Below are 15,458 nucleotides of genomic sequence, written 5' to 3'. Positions count from 1 at the left end.
CACTCGGGCATGACTGAACAAATGAACCAAGGAGCTCATCGACCCGTTGGCACCTTCACCCGTTGATCTTGCCCCCCACCAGCAGGGTGACAAGGTCCCCACACCTGGCACCACCTGAGACGGGGCCTCACAGGGGCAGGGGGGCCAGCGCGCCACCCTCCCAGGCTTTCTCCCTGCACACCTCCACGCGGGGCTCCGTTCCTGGCCCAAACCTCTGGCAGTCGGGGGCGGGGGGGCAGAATCAGGACCAGCCTCCAGGCCGCTGCGAAGAACTGGCAGACAGCACAGGCTGTTCAGCAACTACCTTCAATCAATTCAACCTCCGGCCTGGCCGGCCTGGAACACTCTTGAGGATGGAAATGGCATCTCCGTCTGGGAGTGCTCAGCAGGCCCAGAGATGGTCCTGAGCGGGGTCAGGACCCAGCCAGACACCCCCACACGTACACATCACCTCTTGCAAACCAGCTGCCACCAGCCCACACCTTGAGCAACCACATCCTGCTCCCGGAGTCCCCCCCCCCCCGCCCCCAGGAATCCCTACCCCCACATGGCAGCGGAGCCCCAAGGCCAATGTACTCTGCCCCATCCACACCTTGCCCCAGGCTATGCCCTCCCTTCATAGTGCCACCTCTCCTGACCACCTTAGTCTCAGGGACACCCTACAGCTACGAGTGCCTCTGTAGTCAAGACAGAAGGGGAAGCCATGGCACCGAGAAGCCATATCATGTGTCCAGGTGCACCCAAGTGTCAAAGCTGGCACTGCCCGCCTGGGCCTTCCTGCTGCATCAGAGGGTGTGCTGTGCAGACTTGGACACCCCCGCCCCCGCCCAGACCACCGGTGGGCCCATGGAGTCTGTGGATGGCCCCTGTGGGTGTCACCATGCCGGGTGTCCTGTACCCCAGGGCCTGGGATGAGGTGCCCGCTATGGGCCCTGCTATGAAGCCAGAGCAGTTGGGGGAAGCCCCTCACCCCAGCAACAAGGGCTTCAGCTGCAGGTCTGAGGCCCCGCGGCTGCCAAGCCGGCTGAGGGTGGAAAAAGCTGTGGTTGAAAACTAACAACCTCTGTCGGCGGGGGAGCGCACCAGAGCAGAGGGGCCGTCACCACCGAGACCCACCGCCTGCCTTCGAAGAATGATGATTCAGAGGAGGTGGAAATGAAGGCCTCCAGGGTGCCAGGAAGGCTTGAGCCCCAAAACAGATGGAAACAAGGGCGAGAGCAAGAAGCAGGCCAGATAGCAGCTGCAGCCATCACAGCACGCGGGGAGGCACCAGGGTCTCCTGCCCTTCTGCGCACAGACAGACGTGCTGCCGTCCTCACCTTGAGCGCACGGTCAGTGAGTGCTCCCTGCATGATGGGCCTTCACACACGTCTCACAGACATCAAAAGAGGAAATCACACCAGCCAAAGGAATAAAAAACCAGATGGATTAAATACTTAAAAGTGTCAGGTAATAAAACCAAGACAAAACTGGAACAGAACCTAAATCGTTATCCAGGGTGGGTAGGTCCTGAAGCAGGAAAAGCAAAGAACAAAACGGTACGGGCAAAGGGCACTGTATTTTATTGCCCAGGCTGAAAAGCCTCCAGAGAGGAAGAACCTCAGGATGGAAATTGAAGTCAGACGGCCAATTAGGGAAATATAGCAACATGTGATAGTTAATATCCATGTAAAGAGCTTTTGCAAATCAACAAGAAAAAAGGCAGGCAGTGCTGCAAATGGCCTGTAAGTCACAGAAAATGTATATGACCAAGACACGTAAAAGAAACGGTCACAATCCTTAAGAACAGAAATAGACTACTGGCTGCCAGGGGCTGGGGAGGATGGGGATGGGAACTGGGACTGCCTGCTAACAGGTAATGCATTTCTTTCTGGGGTGATGAAAATGTTCTGGAATTAGTAGTGATGGTTCCACACACAGTGAATATACTAAAAACCAATGAACTGCACTTTCACATGGTGAAATGTTTTATGTCACATGAATTATATATCAATGGTTTTTAAAGAGAAATGGTCAGTTCCTCTAATGAAAAAGGGCAAGATAACCACTTCATCTACAAGTCGGCAGATGTTTTTAAAACAATACCCAGTGCCAGTACCTCTGGTGATAAGTGGGTGTAACCTATTTGAAAGGAAGGCTATTTGAAAAGGATCTATCACAAGCATTAGAAATGGCTGGTAAACATGAAAAAAATGCTCAGCATCATTAGCCATCAGGGAAATGCAAATCAAAACCATATGAGATACCTCTTCACACCCACTAGGATGATTACAATCAAAAAGACAGATAACAAGTGTTGGCGAGGATGTGGAGAAGTTGGAGCCCTCACACTGCTGGTGGGAACGTAAAATGGTGCAGCTTCTGCAGAAAACGGCCTGGCAATAAAATGTTAACCCAGCAACTCCACTCCTAGATACATACCCAAAAGAAATGAAAACACTGTCTGCACAAAAAGCTAGGTGTGAATGTTCACAGCAGCCTTGTATTCATGAGAGCCAAGCCGTATGCTAGAAAGCAGGAGCAGCTTAACACTATTCACTGATGAATGGATAAACAGAGTGTCATCTGTCCGTCCACACAGCAGAATAGGATTCAGCCATAAAAAGGAGCCAAGCACTGAGACCTGCTACGACACAGATGAGCCATGGAGACACTATGCCAAGTGAGAGAAGCCGGTCACAAAACACTGGCATGTTCTCTGATCCTACTTATGCAAAAAGCACTGAACAGGCAAATGCATAGAGTCAGAAAGCAAATCTGCATCTGCCCAGGGCTGAGGGAGGAGATAGTGGGGAGGGACTGCTAACGGTGCAAGGTCTCTTTCTGAGATGATGAAAGTGTTCTAAAATCATATTGCACTTATCATTGTGCAACTCGGTAAATATACCAAAAGCCGCTGTACACTTTAAGTTCATTTTACAAAAAAAAAAAAAAAAGTTCATTTTACCTACTTGTAAATTGTATCTCGACAAAGCTTGGAGGGCACCTGGGGGGCTCAGTGGTTGAGCCTCTGCCTTTGGCTCAGGTCATGATCCCAGGGTTCTAGGATCAAGTCCTGCATCAGGCTCCCCGCAGGGAGCCTGCTTCTCCCTCTGCCCTTTACCCTGCTCGTGCTCTCTCCAATAAATAAAAAAAAGCTTAAAAAAATATTTAAAAAAAATAAATAAAGCTCAAAGAGCTGTAGAAGCACTCATAAAGCCTTCGACTCAGCACTTCCCTTTCTAGGAAGTTAGCCTAGAAATGAAAGGTGGGCACCAAGATTTATGTATGAGATGTTTGTCACGCGGTTATCTATTTGAGCAGGAAAGTGAGAAATGACTGAGTTAGGAGACTTGATAATATTAACTACATCGCGGCCTCTCTCTCTAAATGAAATGCTGCGGGGCCAGTATAAAAAAAGACATTCTCGGAAAATATTTCAGAAGAATGTCCAAGACCTAAGTGAGAAAAAGCAGGTAACAAAACAGTATGAAGAGTGTTGTCTCAGCAGGGCTGGGGCTGCTGTCCTAAGGCTTCTGCCTGCATCCCCCAGGTGCCTGGCGCACAAGGGGCTCCAGAGAGAAGCGCAGAAATGAAGAATGAGCAAATGCTGAAGGGACTTCAAGGTGGGGGAAAAGCTAGAAAGGAAATGCAAGAAGAAAGGTCACACAGACGCCTACCAAAATGGAAATGCTGGTTCTCTCTGGGCAGGAGGGTTGGAGGTAGTTTCTAGTTACTGCTCTACAGTTCCTGCCATGAACTTTATTAACAGAAAACACAAAATCAAAAACAATTAAGAGCTCAAACAATTAAGAGCTCCTGGTAAATTAGAGTTTCCTAGATTACATGAAGAGTTCAGAGGAGACAAAGCAGGGCCCCTCAGCTCCATGCAGTTCCCTGCAGAGGTTTTTCTCTGCTGCTGCTGCTGCTGCTGCTGCTGTTGCTGCTGCTGTGGACTTCCCACACCACCTGGCAGGTAAGGAGAGGACCCCAGGCACTGGCCCAAGGGAGGGAGCACCCAGAGGCCAGGTGGCGGGCCCTGCTTCCATGGTCCCCCATGTACGCTGTCACCCACTGTTTCCAGAGGCTGAGGGGTCAGTGGAGTCCATGGCCTGAGGAAAACAGTGGCCTCCTCCCCAGCTCAGAGGGGAGATAGGAAAAAGGGGTGTGGGGCCCCAAAAAGGAAGCTGAGGTGGCCCCTCCTGCCCTGGGGGAGGAAGCTACCCCCCCCCCCCAATCACCACTTAGGGCCAGCCGCTCAGAATGCAAAGATCTCTTCTTGTGCATTTTGGTTTCCTTTTCCATTCACAAAGAAGTGGGTGGGGGATTTCCAGCAGCGGCCTGCCGAGTGTGCAGGGCTGTCAGCCGGTGCCCAGTACAGGCAGCCGTGGGGTGGCCAGGCCACCGCAGCCCTAGGAGGGCACCTGACGACCCCCCTGTGGGATGTGGCCCCTTCCTCCCCAGGAAGTCCCTTCTTCACAGCCTCTCGAGTGGGAACACACTGCCTTTCCTGAGCATGCTTTTTACTCAGTCACCCCAAATGGCAACATACTGACATGATGTTTTCCAGAATGGGAAACTGAGGCTGAGAAGGACCAAGCGCTCTGCCCAAAGTCCTGTATCAGGACATGAGAGCCAAGATGTGAACCTCAACCTGTCCCTTCTCCCCAGCTGCAAAACTCACAGCCCAGACTGCAGCGACAGTCTTGTCCCAACACCCAGTCCCTCCAATGACCAGACACAGGAGGCCTTGTGGGGCAGGAGGTGCTGGGGGCAGAGGGTGAGAAGAAATGAACGTCCTCACTGCCCTCCCCCCTGCTGGAGTCAGGGCCACTTTCTTGTGTGTGGATTCATAGAATTTGAGCTAAAGGAAGCACCCTGATAGCATCTGCCCACAGTTTCAGCACGGTCAGGGGTTTCTTCTGAGCGGCAAACTACTTTTCAAAAATGATTTTACACAGAACCCCAGGAAGGGACCGATGGGGCAGCCGTGTGTGCTCTTGGGCCCCCCCCCTGGGAGCCCTGCCCACCACCACCCCTTCCTTCCTCCCCTCACCAAGCCCGGAAGGCCCAGATCCAGCCCCTTTGTTGCCCATTTCACAGCTCAGACAGGGGTGAGGACTAGCCTGGGTCACAAAGCAGCCCAGGGCAGAGCAGGGGCAGGAGCCCTGTTCTCACTGTGGGGGCCTTCTGCCTCCAGCTATCATGGGAGAGGGTGGGATGAGGGTGCCACTGGCCTCTAGTGCTCCCATCTGTCTCCCCGCAGGGAACCTGAAGGTCTACTGTGCTATCAGCAAAGGGTCGTGACTTCACCTGTTTGGGGACCAAAACACAAACTCCTGGCCTTGGCAGGCTCCTGCCGGATGCTGTTCCTGGCTCTTCCAGCTCCCAGCTGTGTGACCTTGGGCAAGTCGTTCTACCTCTCTGTGCCTGTTTCCTCATCAGTGAGGTAGCTTCATCCCCACTTACCCCCCACGGGGCATGTGGTGATTCCACAGGGTGTGTCAGAGGCAGTGCCTGTCGTGTCAACAATACAAATGACGACAACCACAGTGGCAGAGCTTTGCTGAACCCCCACCACGTACCAGGCACACTCTGGTGCTTTCGGTGCAGCAGCTTGGTCAGCCCCTCTCAGCTCCCCACGGCAGAGGGAGCAGGGGCACCACTCAGCTATTTTTAGGAAATATTTGAGGAAACCGAGGCACAGTGAGAGAGGGCAAAGTGCCCTTCCCAAGGTCATACCACTCAGAGGGTGGCAGAGGCAGGACTCCAACCCCGGTCTATCCGAGCCAAAGGAGGCTGCCCCTCCTGCCCGGCCGCTTCCTGCTGGGCCCTCCTCCTCTTCCTCCTCTTCCTCCTGCCTCCGAAAGGAAACCGCCAGGCCTCCGGCGGACATCCCTTTCTCTCTGCTTCCTCTTTCCCACACTTGGAGGCACAGGCTCCTGGCTCAGGCCCCAGGGGCCACGTTGGGGCTCCTGCCTCTCCCGGCCTTTGTTTCCTCATCTGTGAAATAGGTGCGGTGCCCGTGCCCCCCTCCTCCGAAGACAGACCGCGAGCCCGAGACAGGCACCCGGGGTAACAGCCCCCACCCAGGGCACCCAGGAGACGGGGGTCTGGCCACCCCCGGGCTGCCAGCAGCACCTGAGGCTACACAGCCTCCAGGAAGGGCCCAGGCTGCCATTCTGCCTCCTGGACACAGCCAGGGAGCCGCAGGGGCCCAAGACCCGGGTCCCCCAGACCGTCTCCCTGCTGGGCTGTGCGCTCCGTGACGGCGGGGCTGGGGGCTCCCAGGCTCCCCGCCACCATCCGGTCAGCACAGACCTGTGTCCACAGCCTCTCCCACACGGCCAGCCTTGTATTACAGATGAGGAAACTGAGGCCCAGGGCAGCCCGGGTGGCTCAGCGGTTTAGCGCTGCCTTCAGTCCGGGGCCGGATCCTGGAGACCGGGATCAAGTCCCACATCGAGCTCCCTGCGTGGAGCCTGCTTCTCCCTCTGCCTGTGTCCCTGCCTCTCTCTGTGTGTCTCTCATGAATAAATAAATAAAATCTTAAAAAAAAAGAAGAGGGGGGGTCTTTAAAGCTATTTGCTGCCTTAAAAAAAAAAAACAAAAAACCCTGAGGCCCAGAAAGACTGAGTTGCCTGCCTGGGGCCACCCAGCTCAGGAGGAGCAGAGTGGGGATGGCTCTGAACCACACTGTCCAGCTGGCCCACCCCCCAGCTACTCCCAACCAGACCACTTCCTCCGGTGCTAGTCGAGGCCTGTGGTGCATATGGGGGGCTCAGGGCTCTGGGCTGAGGTGTCCCCCACCTCCTTCCTCTACCTCTTCTCCAGGCCACATAGCAGAGGCCAAGTGCAGAGGGTGCTGGTGAAGGAGAAGGTGGCCCACGTAGCCTTTCCTGGTCTGAGGACTCCACAAAGAGCCCTTCCCCCGGCCCTCACCCACGATGAGGCCACTAGCAAGTGCTTCTGAAGGCTTACTGAGCACCAGGTGTGGCCTGACTCCCTAGGGTCCCAATCCCAACCCATCCGCTCAAGAGCTGTGACCTCAGGCAAGTCCCCAACCCTTACTTCACCTTGTTTCTTCACCTGAGAAATGGGGGCAATCCCCGGAGCTCTCTAGGGCCGCTGTGAGGGTTCAGGGAAGCCAGGTCAGTAAGGTTCCTCGTATGTAACAGGTGCCATGTGAGTATCAGCTAAAAGGTTACCTTTCAACTAGAGCTAGAACTCCATCATCACCCCTGCTGCACAAATGAGAGAAACTGAGGCTCAGCCCCCAGACCTAGCAGAGCTGACAGCGCTGTGAGACAACTTCAGCCAACTGACACCTGGATACGTGGGGAAACAGAGGCCCCAAATAGCAAAGAGCCTGCCCAGATGCCATGGCCAGCCTGATTGTGCTCCATTTGAAAATGGACCCTGAGGGATCCCTGGGTGGCGCAGCGGTTTGGCGCCTGCCTTTGGCCCAGGGCGCGATCCTGGAGACCCGGGATCGAATCCCACGTCGGGCTCCCGGTGCATGGAGCCTGCTTCTCCCTCTGCCTCTCTTTCTCTCTGTGTGACTATCATAAATAAATTTAAAAAAAAAAAAAAGAGTAATGTTCAAAGAAAATGGACCCTGAGCTCCAGGTGAAGGCCCTGCCCCCAAAAGTAGGCACCCAGGCCGGAGGCTGCTCCTGTGAGCTCTCCCCTCCCCTGGCCCTGCCTCCTGCCAGGCTCTCCCTCTGCAGCACACAGGCCGCCTGCTCGGCCAGATCCACTAACTGGTTGGGTTATTATTATTATTTTTTTTTTAAAGATTATTTGGGGTGAGGAAAAGGCCAGAGGGAGAGAATCTCAAGCAGACACATGGCCACTCAGGGAGCCCAGTGCGGGGCTGGATCCCACAACCTCAACATCACAACCTGAGCTGAAATCAAGAGTCAGATGCTCAACTGACTGAACCCTCCCCCCCGCCAGGCTGCCCTTACCCACTGACTTTATAAGAAAAACCAGAAATCTGGATTGTGTGAAATATCTACATTTTATGTTTTTAAATATTGATAACCAATCCAGCTTTCTTGTTTTACTTTTTAAAGATATTATTTATTCATGAGAGAGAGAGAGAGAGAGGCAGAGACACAGGCAGAGGGAGAAGCAGGCTCCATGCAGGGAGCCCGACATGGGACCCGATCCCAGGACTCTGGGATCACGCCCTGAGCCAAAGGCAGATGCTCAACCGCTGAGCCACTCAAGGATCCCCTCTTGTTTTTCTTTTAACTGCTGAGTAGGATGACATTGTCTCAGGCCTGGCCTGGCTGGGAGCTGCACTCTGCTGGTTCTGGCTCGAGAAAGCCCGTTCAAGAGTGTGGCCAGGGGCTTGGAGGTGGGAACCCCTTGCAATCGGGGTTCCACTCAGCTGTATAACCCTGAGGCGAGTCCCTTTGCCTCTCCTAGCCTCAGTCTCTTCCCTTTCAAATGGACCAATGGCCTTGACTTACGATGAAGGACTTTCGGTCAAGTGTTTAGGGCAATGCCTGGTGCGTAGTAGGTGCCCATTCAAGGTAGTAAATATGCTGCCCCCATACTAGCCCAACCCTGGGATCAGACATGTCCAAGGAGGGGGAACTGGCACAGGACGACCGGAGACAGAGACCAGAGCCTCTTGTAGGAGACGAATCATGCCACTGCTTATAGTGTGAGATCCCCAAATCCTCACCATGGCCACATGGCCCCTACTTAATCCAGCCTTGGCACCTTTCCAACCTTCTCTCTGCTTGCTCCCTCCATTCCAGCCCCTGGCCACTTGATTGTTCCTCAAAGTCTCCTGGTTCGTGGCTACTTCAGGGCCTTTGCACCTGCCATTTCATTGACCTGGGACCCCTTCACCCATATCTTTCAGGACTGGCACTTTTCTCATCTCAGACATCATTTCCTGCTAAGAGACCTTTGATGACCACAACCCAAGCTGAGGCAATCTCAAGCCTCCTCCTGGAGGCCGGTGCACAGAAGGGAAGCCCACCTGCAGGGACACCACTGAAACCAGAGAAGGCCATGCCCACACATCTTTGGACACTGGAAATAGCCACAGATGTCTCCTCCAGCCTACCCTCCAGCCCCTCAGCCAGGAGCCTGGCTCTGGCCTCCACTTACATCCCCATTAAGCAAGGAGGTCCCTCCCTTGCAGCCCTCATCATGACTTTTATTTTTAAAAGATTTATTCATGAGAGACACATGGGGGGGAAAGAGAGGGAGGGGCAGGAGGGGGACAGGGGCAGAGACACAGGCAGAGGGAGAAGCAGGCTCCACGCAGGGAGCCCGATGCAGGACTCGATCCTGGGACCCTGGGATCACACCCTGAGCTGAAGGCAGGCACTTAACCACTGAGCCACCCAAGGCGTCCCTCATCATGACCTTTGACATGCTTTCACCCCTGCTCATGGGTGAACAGAATGAGGCTGAGTGGGCAAGAGGCCAGTCCATGTCCAACAGCTGGTCAGAGGCAGAGGTGAGGCTTGGGGATCCATGACCCTTGGCCACTTGGCCTCAGATTCTGGATGGCTTGGCTGTGGCCCATGTGACCTGTCCCTGGGCAGCTGTCCTGTCACAGGTCCTATCCTCCAGGCCTCTCCCTGCTCTGGGAAGCAGGGCTTCTCCACGCTTGTACTGGGTGCCCTTTAAGTGACATAGTTTGGGTCTGAATCCAGAGCTGCAGCCCTTACCCACCACCCACTGGTTGTCAGACCTTTAACCTTCCTTTGCCTTCTGGTTAAGGCTGCTCCTATAAACAACTCCAGGGTCAGAGGTCCCAGGTCGAGACTGCCCACCTGGTGGGCACACTCAACCAAGACTTATAGTTGAAGTCTCCCTAGCCCAGAGACTGGACCTCCAAGTCATTCCAGGCAACATTCAGGAACAGCCCCTAGCCTGTTCCAAACGCAGCTGGGAGCTGATGGAGCTGGGCAGCTCAGTCAAGCCAGATACGTGGTGGAGGGGCTGGAGGAGGCCCTACCAGGGCTGCTCACACTTTGCAGGTCTTGGAGCAACTGCCAGGCCTATGATAGAGCCCCAGGGCCCCAGCTGTCTCTCCCCAGGCCTTGACTTCACCAGGGATGGAACACCACTTCTGAGTCCTCAGGGCACCTGAAGAATAGGAGCCCTGGCAGTGGCTCCCAGGTGGGCATTGACGACCCAGACCAGCCCTGGAAATAAATCTGTGTTCTCAGTCCCAGTGTCATCACCATAACCACCATAATGACAGCAAGGAGCAGTAACACTCAGTGCTCCGCTGTGAGGCTATCCCACTTAATCCAACAGCACCACAAGGCAGGACCTATGAGTAGCCCCATGGTACAGAGGAGGACACCGAGGCTCAGAGAGGTGATGCCACCTACCTAAGGTCCCAGAACTGGGAAAAAAACCTAATTCATTATTTAAACTCAGGTCCACTTGAATCCTAACACCTGGTTTTCCAACATGGTTTATCTTAAGCAGAGAAGTTCCTTTTTATTTATTTTTTATTTGTATTTTTTAAAGTTTATTTATTTATTTATTTAGCAATCTCTATCCCCAATGTGAGGCTCAAACTCATGACCCCAAGGATCAAGCATCACATGCTCCTGTGACTGAGCCAGCCAGGTGCCCCAGAAGTTGTTTTTAAAGTGAAGTTTTATAAGGACCCCATGCTGTCACAGAGATAAGGCCATTTGTTTAGGATGCTATTTGCCTTTCATTATGTCATAACCTCAAGACTTTAAAATTGATGAGAAAACAGTTTTTATCTACACTTGCATTTTTCCAACAGCTTCCCTGTTGTGTTTGACATAAAATGCAAACTCTTCACAGGACCCTCTAACCACACATAACCTCCAACCCCCATCTCCCCTCTCTGTGCTCCCACCACCCCGGCCTCTTCTGTTATATTCTTCAAAACACACAGAATGCCTTCCCATCTCAGGCCCTTTGCCCCTGCTGTTCCTTCTGCCTGAAACACTGAGAGATTCTTTGCTTTAAAGATTTAATTTTTAAGTAATCTCTACACCCAACATGGGGCTCAAACTCACAACCCCAAGATCAAGACTTGACCTCAACCACACTGACTGAGCCAGCCAGGAGCCCAGACACTAATTCTTAACTCAGGATTAAGACTGTGGTCCAAAAGTCACCAGCTCAAGACTCACTATGAAACTTTGGCAATTAGGACAGCGTGGTGTTGGCCTAAGGCCAGGCACATGGACCAATGGAACAGAAGGGAAAGTCTTCCAGAAGCACACAGATGGGCAATGGATTTGGGATAAAAGCATCATTGCTATCCATAAGAGAAAAAAGTTGGTCACGTCAGCAAATAGTGCTGGAAAAACTGGAAGAATTATGACCCCTATCCTCACGCTGTACATAAAAAACTAATTTGAAATGGATCTTGGTCCAAAATGTGAAGGCCCAAACAATAAAGCTTCCAGAAGAAAAGACAAGAAAGATCTTCATGACCCTGGGTAGGCAAAGGACACAAAAAGCAATAGCTATAAAGGAAAGCAACTGATAAACTGGACTTAAAATTAAGAACTGTTCATGAAAAGATTCCATTGAAGAAGAAAAAAAGGGAGCCCCCAGAGTGGGAGATGATATTTACAGTACAAGGAAGTATATCCAGCATATATAAAAACAACTATAAAGCAATAAGAAATGGACAGACAACTCAATAAAAATAACAAGCATATCACAAAGGAGTTAATTTCAGTGGCCAATAAACATATGAAAAAGTACTTCACCTCATGAGTCATCAGGAAAATGCAAATTAAAGCCACAATGAAAAAAAAAAAAAAAAAAAAAAAAAAAAAAAAAAAAAAGCCACAATGAGAAACCAGTACACATCCACTAGGAGGGGTGAAATGGAAAAAGACTCTCATATACGCTGGTGGGGATATAAGATCATGCAGCCACTTTGAAGAAAATATAGAAGTTTCTTAAAAACGTGCCCTTAGGGGCGCCTGAGTGGCTCAATCACTTAAGCATCTGCTTTGGCTCAGGTCGTGACCCCAGGGTCCTAGGATCAGCGCTCTGCTCAGCGGGGTCTGCTTCTCCCTCTTCCTCTCCCTGCCATGCCCCCTGCTTGTGCTCTCTCTAGAAAATAAATAAAATCTTAAATATAAATAAATAAATAGGGACACCTGGGTGGCTCAGCAGTTGGGTGTCTGCCTTTGGCTCAGGCAATGATCCTGGAATCCAGGGATCGAGTCCCGCAACAGGCTGCCTGCATGGAGCCTGCTTCTCCCTCTGCCTATGTCTCTGCCTCTCTCTCATAAATAAATAAATAAAATCTAAATAAATAAATAAGCAAGCAAGCCCTTACCATATGACCTAGCAATGCCTCTAGGAATCCACCTGAGAGAAACAGAGAAACGCACATGCCCGCACAAAGAACTATACCCAAATTTCATAACAGCATTATTTGTAAAAGTCCCAAAGTAGAAACAATTCAAATATCCATTGACAAATGGACGGATAGGCTGCTTGTGGTACATCTGTGCAAACGAGCTACTGATGCACAAGTCTCTACAACGTTCTGCTGAGCAAAAGGAGCCAGGCATAAAAGGCAACATGCTGCCTGATTCCATTTGTATGAAGTTCAAGAACAGAGAAATGTAGCGGATGGAAGACTCAGTGGAAGGAGGGGGTGGCGGGAGGGAGCCTCCAGGGACTAGGTCACTGGAGTGTGCCCAAGCCTGGCAGCACTCCCCGGGCTTCAGATGCACTTTGCCCACTGCAGTGCACAAATGGGACACTGTGCCCAAGTCTACAGAGAAGGTTACTTCACACGAGAGGATTCTTTGGCAACACCCCATCCCAACCATCAAATTAGGGTCCCTCAGTCATCCGTCCTCCCTAAGGCCTCCTTGCTTTTCCTTTAGAACACTTTGTGTGCTGGGACACCTGGGTGGCTCAGTGGTTAAGCATCTACCTTTGACTCAGGAGTTCCAGAATAGAGCCCCACATCTGGTTCTCCAAGGAGAGCCTGCTGTTCCCTCTGCCTGTGTCTCTGCCTCTCTCTTTGTGTCTCTCGTGAATAAATAAAATCTTAAAAACAACAACAACAACAAAAAATGCATGTGCAGAATTTATAATTCCACATTCAGTTGTAGGTTTATTCCTCAAGAGCTCCCACTAAGACTCCAGTTCCCCAGCACCAGCATCTGTCTGGTACATGGTAGGTGCTCAATAAATATCTGTGAAATGAACGAATAAGTCTTCTCCATTCAGACCATGACCCCCAAGGGCTGTGATCACATCTGCCTTGCTCACTCTCTAGCAGCCTAATAGGGAAAGGAACTGAATGAGAGCCATGTGGTCCCATCAACTTGATGCACCTGGGTCAAGATAGAGCTTGTCAGGTGTTTGTAACACCCTGACCCTCCAGCCTCAACTGCGGAGCTGAATTAAGTCGTCAAAAACAAACATTTTAACACTTAAAATAAGACACCCACACATCATGAGACACGCAAAGGAATCAAAACAAGAGTTTTGAACCCCCTAGAAAAACCTCTCCTATTTGTCGTGGTCAACTAGGTCAGGGTTTTCAGGGACCTGGACCAACCTGTCACAGCCTACATGACGCCCGTACACTGTGTCTCTGGACAGTCTACAAAGTCCCTGACCTGCGCTCAACACTGGCATCAGGAACAAGGGAGGCCTGAGAACCTGTCAAACTCACCGGGTCCCTAAATGGGCGTGACACCGGAATCTAATGTGCTGGAACAGAAAGGTGGTATTAGGGAATCCAAGCAAAATCCCAAGAAGCCACGCGGTGCAGGTAATAGCAGCGGCCGATGCCAGGGCCTCAGACGTCCCCGGCGGCAGAGCGGCGTGTGGCGCGGGTGGGGACCCTGGGCCATCTCTGCAACCTGCCGGCAAATCTAATCGGTCCGAAAGTCCCCACTTCTCAAAAGGCTGGCTTTCCCGCGCCGGGGCTTACCTTGGGCGGGTCGAAGAGCTCCAGCACGCGGTCGGCGCCGCCGTCGGGGCCCGGGGCGCGCCGCAGGGCCAGGCGCCCCCGCTGCCAGCGCGCCCCGCTGTCCATGGACGCCTCGTCGGCCAGGCTGTAGCGCAGCGCCGCCTCCTTGAGGGCCTCGGGCGGCGGCTCGCGGGCCAGGCTCCAGGGCAGGAGCTTCCTGGCCAGGCCGGCCCGGCCCGGCCCCTCGCCGGCGTCCCCCGCGGCCGCGGGCAGCTCCCCGGCCGAGCCGCGGCGCAGGAGGTGGCGGAGGCTGTGGCGCAGGTGCTGGAAGGTGCAGGCGGCGGGCGGCCGCGGCGGGGCCAGCTCCTCCGAGCTGCGGGCCTTGGGCAGCGCGGGGGCGGCGGGGCCCGGGCCCGCCTCGGCCGGGGGGGGCCGCCTCGGCCTTGGCGGGGGCGCCGCGGCCCGTGTCCCGGTAGTCGCGCGCGGGCGGCGCGGTCCGGGACCCCGGCGGCCCGGGCGCCCAGCCCTCGCGCACCTCGCGGCAGAAGTAGCGCTGGAAGAGGTCGGTGAACTGCAGCGACACGAGCTCGGCGCGCAGCGGCGCGTGGTGCGGGTGCTCGCGGGCGAAGAGCCAGTACTGCCGGGCCAGCTCCCGGGCCGCTGCCACCGCGTGCAGCTCGCAGAACTCGCTCCAGCCCCGCGGGGACGGGGACGGGGACGGGGACGGGGACGGCGCCGCCGCCGCGGCCGACGAGGACGGGGAGGACGAGGAGGAGGCCGAGGAGGGCTGCAGGGTGGGCCCGTTCATGGCGGAGAGCGAGGTGGGGCGGCCAGGCTGAAAAGACACGGTGGGGTGGGCAACAAAGGAGGGGGCAGGCAGGTGAGCACAGGGCTCCTCAGACCCGCCACCGCGAGACAGATTATTCCCCAGGCACGTCAAAAATCCAAAACGCCGGGTAATACCCGGTGCTGGTGAAGGTGCAGCGAAAGGGTCACTCCCCTACAATGCTGTCGGTACCCCTAACTGACGCAGCCTTTGGGGAGGGCCGTCGGGCAGGATCAATTTCAGACCCAGGGAATCCGCTTTCAAATATTCAAGGGAACGCTTGCCTGGGTGTGCAGAGAGGCAGGTACAAGACAATCCCCTGCTAGGTGCTCCCCCCTCAATGTTTATAATCGGAGGAAAAGGAAGATACAACTTCAATGCCCATCAGGCAGAGACTGGTAAAGCAACGGTGACACATCGGCAGGCTGGAATATTCTGCAGCAGTGGCAAAGGTGGAGGAAGGTCAACACTACCACCCCAGGGAAATCCCCAATCTGCACGGAACAATGCAGACTCTGTGATCCAATGCACACCAACACACATAAAACCAAACGATCAATTTTTATGTGCATGTACATGTGTTTAAGCGGTGGGCAAGAAAAGTGTGACTGGAGCAAATGTGCCAGAAACAGCAGTGACCTCTGGGGATGAACCAGAACTGAGATACAAGTAACCAAGGAATACTCCTGCTACTTATCTCTAGAAGATACGATTAAGTACAAGGAG

General features: G+C 53.5%; 1 protein-coding gene across 1 annotated transcript in view; it reads right to left on the bottom strand.

Moving 5' to 3' along the window:
- The window catches only part of SH2B3 (SH2B adaptor protein 3), a 28,716-nt gene extending 13,987 nt beyond the window's left edge, over window positions 1-14,729 (bottom strand). Inside the window, 2 exon segments of the mRNA XM_038575100.1 lie at window positions 13,928-14,332; window positions 14,334-14,729. Of these exon segments, the coding sequence (XP_038431028.1) occupies window positions 13,928-14,332; window positions 14,334-14,714 (786 nt within the window). The 5' untranslated portion in view covers window positions 14,715-14,729.
- Window positions 14,730-15,458: the final 729 nt, after the last annotated feature.

The sequence above is a fragment of the Canis lupus genome, chromosome 26 (assembly GCF_011100685.1).
Source record: "Canis lupus familiaris isolate Mischka breed German Shepherd chromosome 26, alternate assembly UU_Cfam_GSD_1.0, whole genome shotgun sequence".
In the NCBI taxonomy this organism is placed as follows: domain Eukaryota; kingdom Metazoa; phylum Chordata; class Mammalia; order Carnivora; family Canidae; genus Canis; species Canis lupus.
The sequence above is the reverse complement of the archived record's forward strand: the minus strand, read 5'-3'. Positions and strand labels throughout refer to the sequence as shown.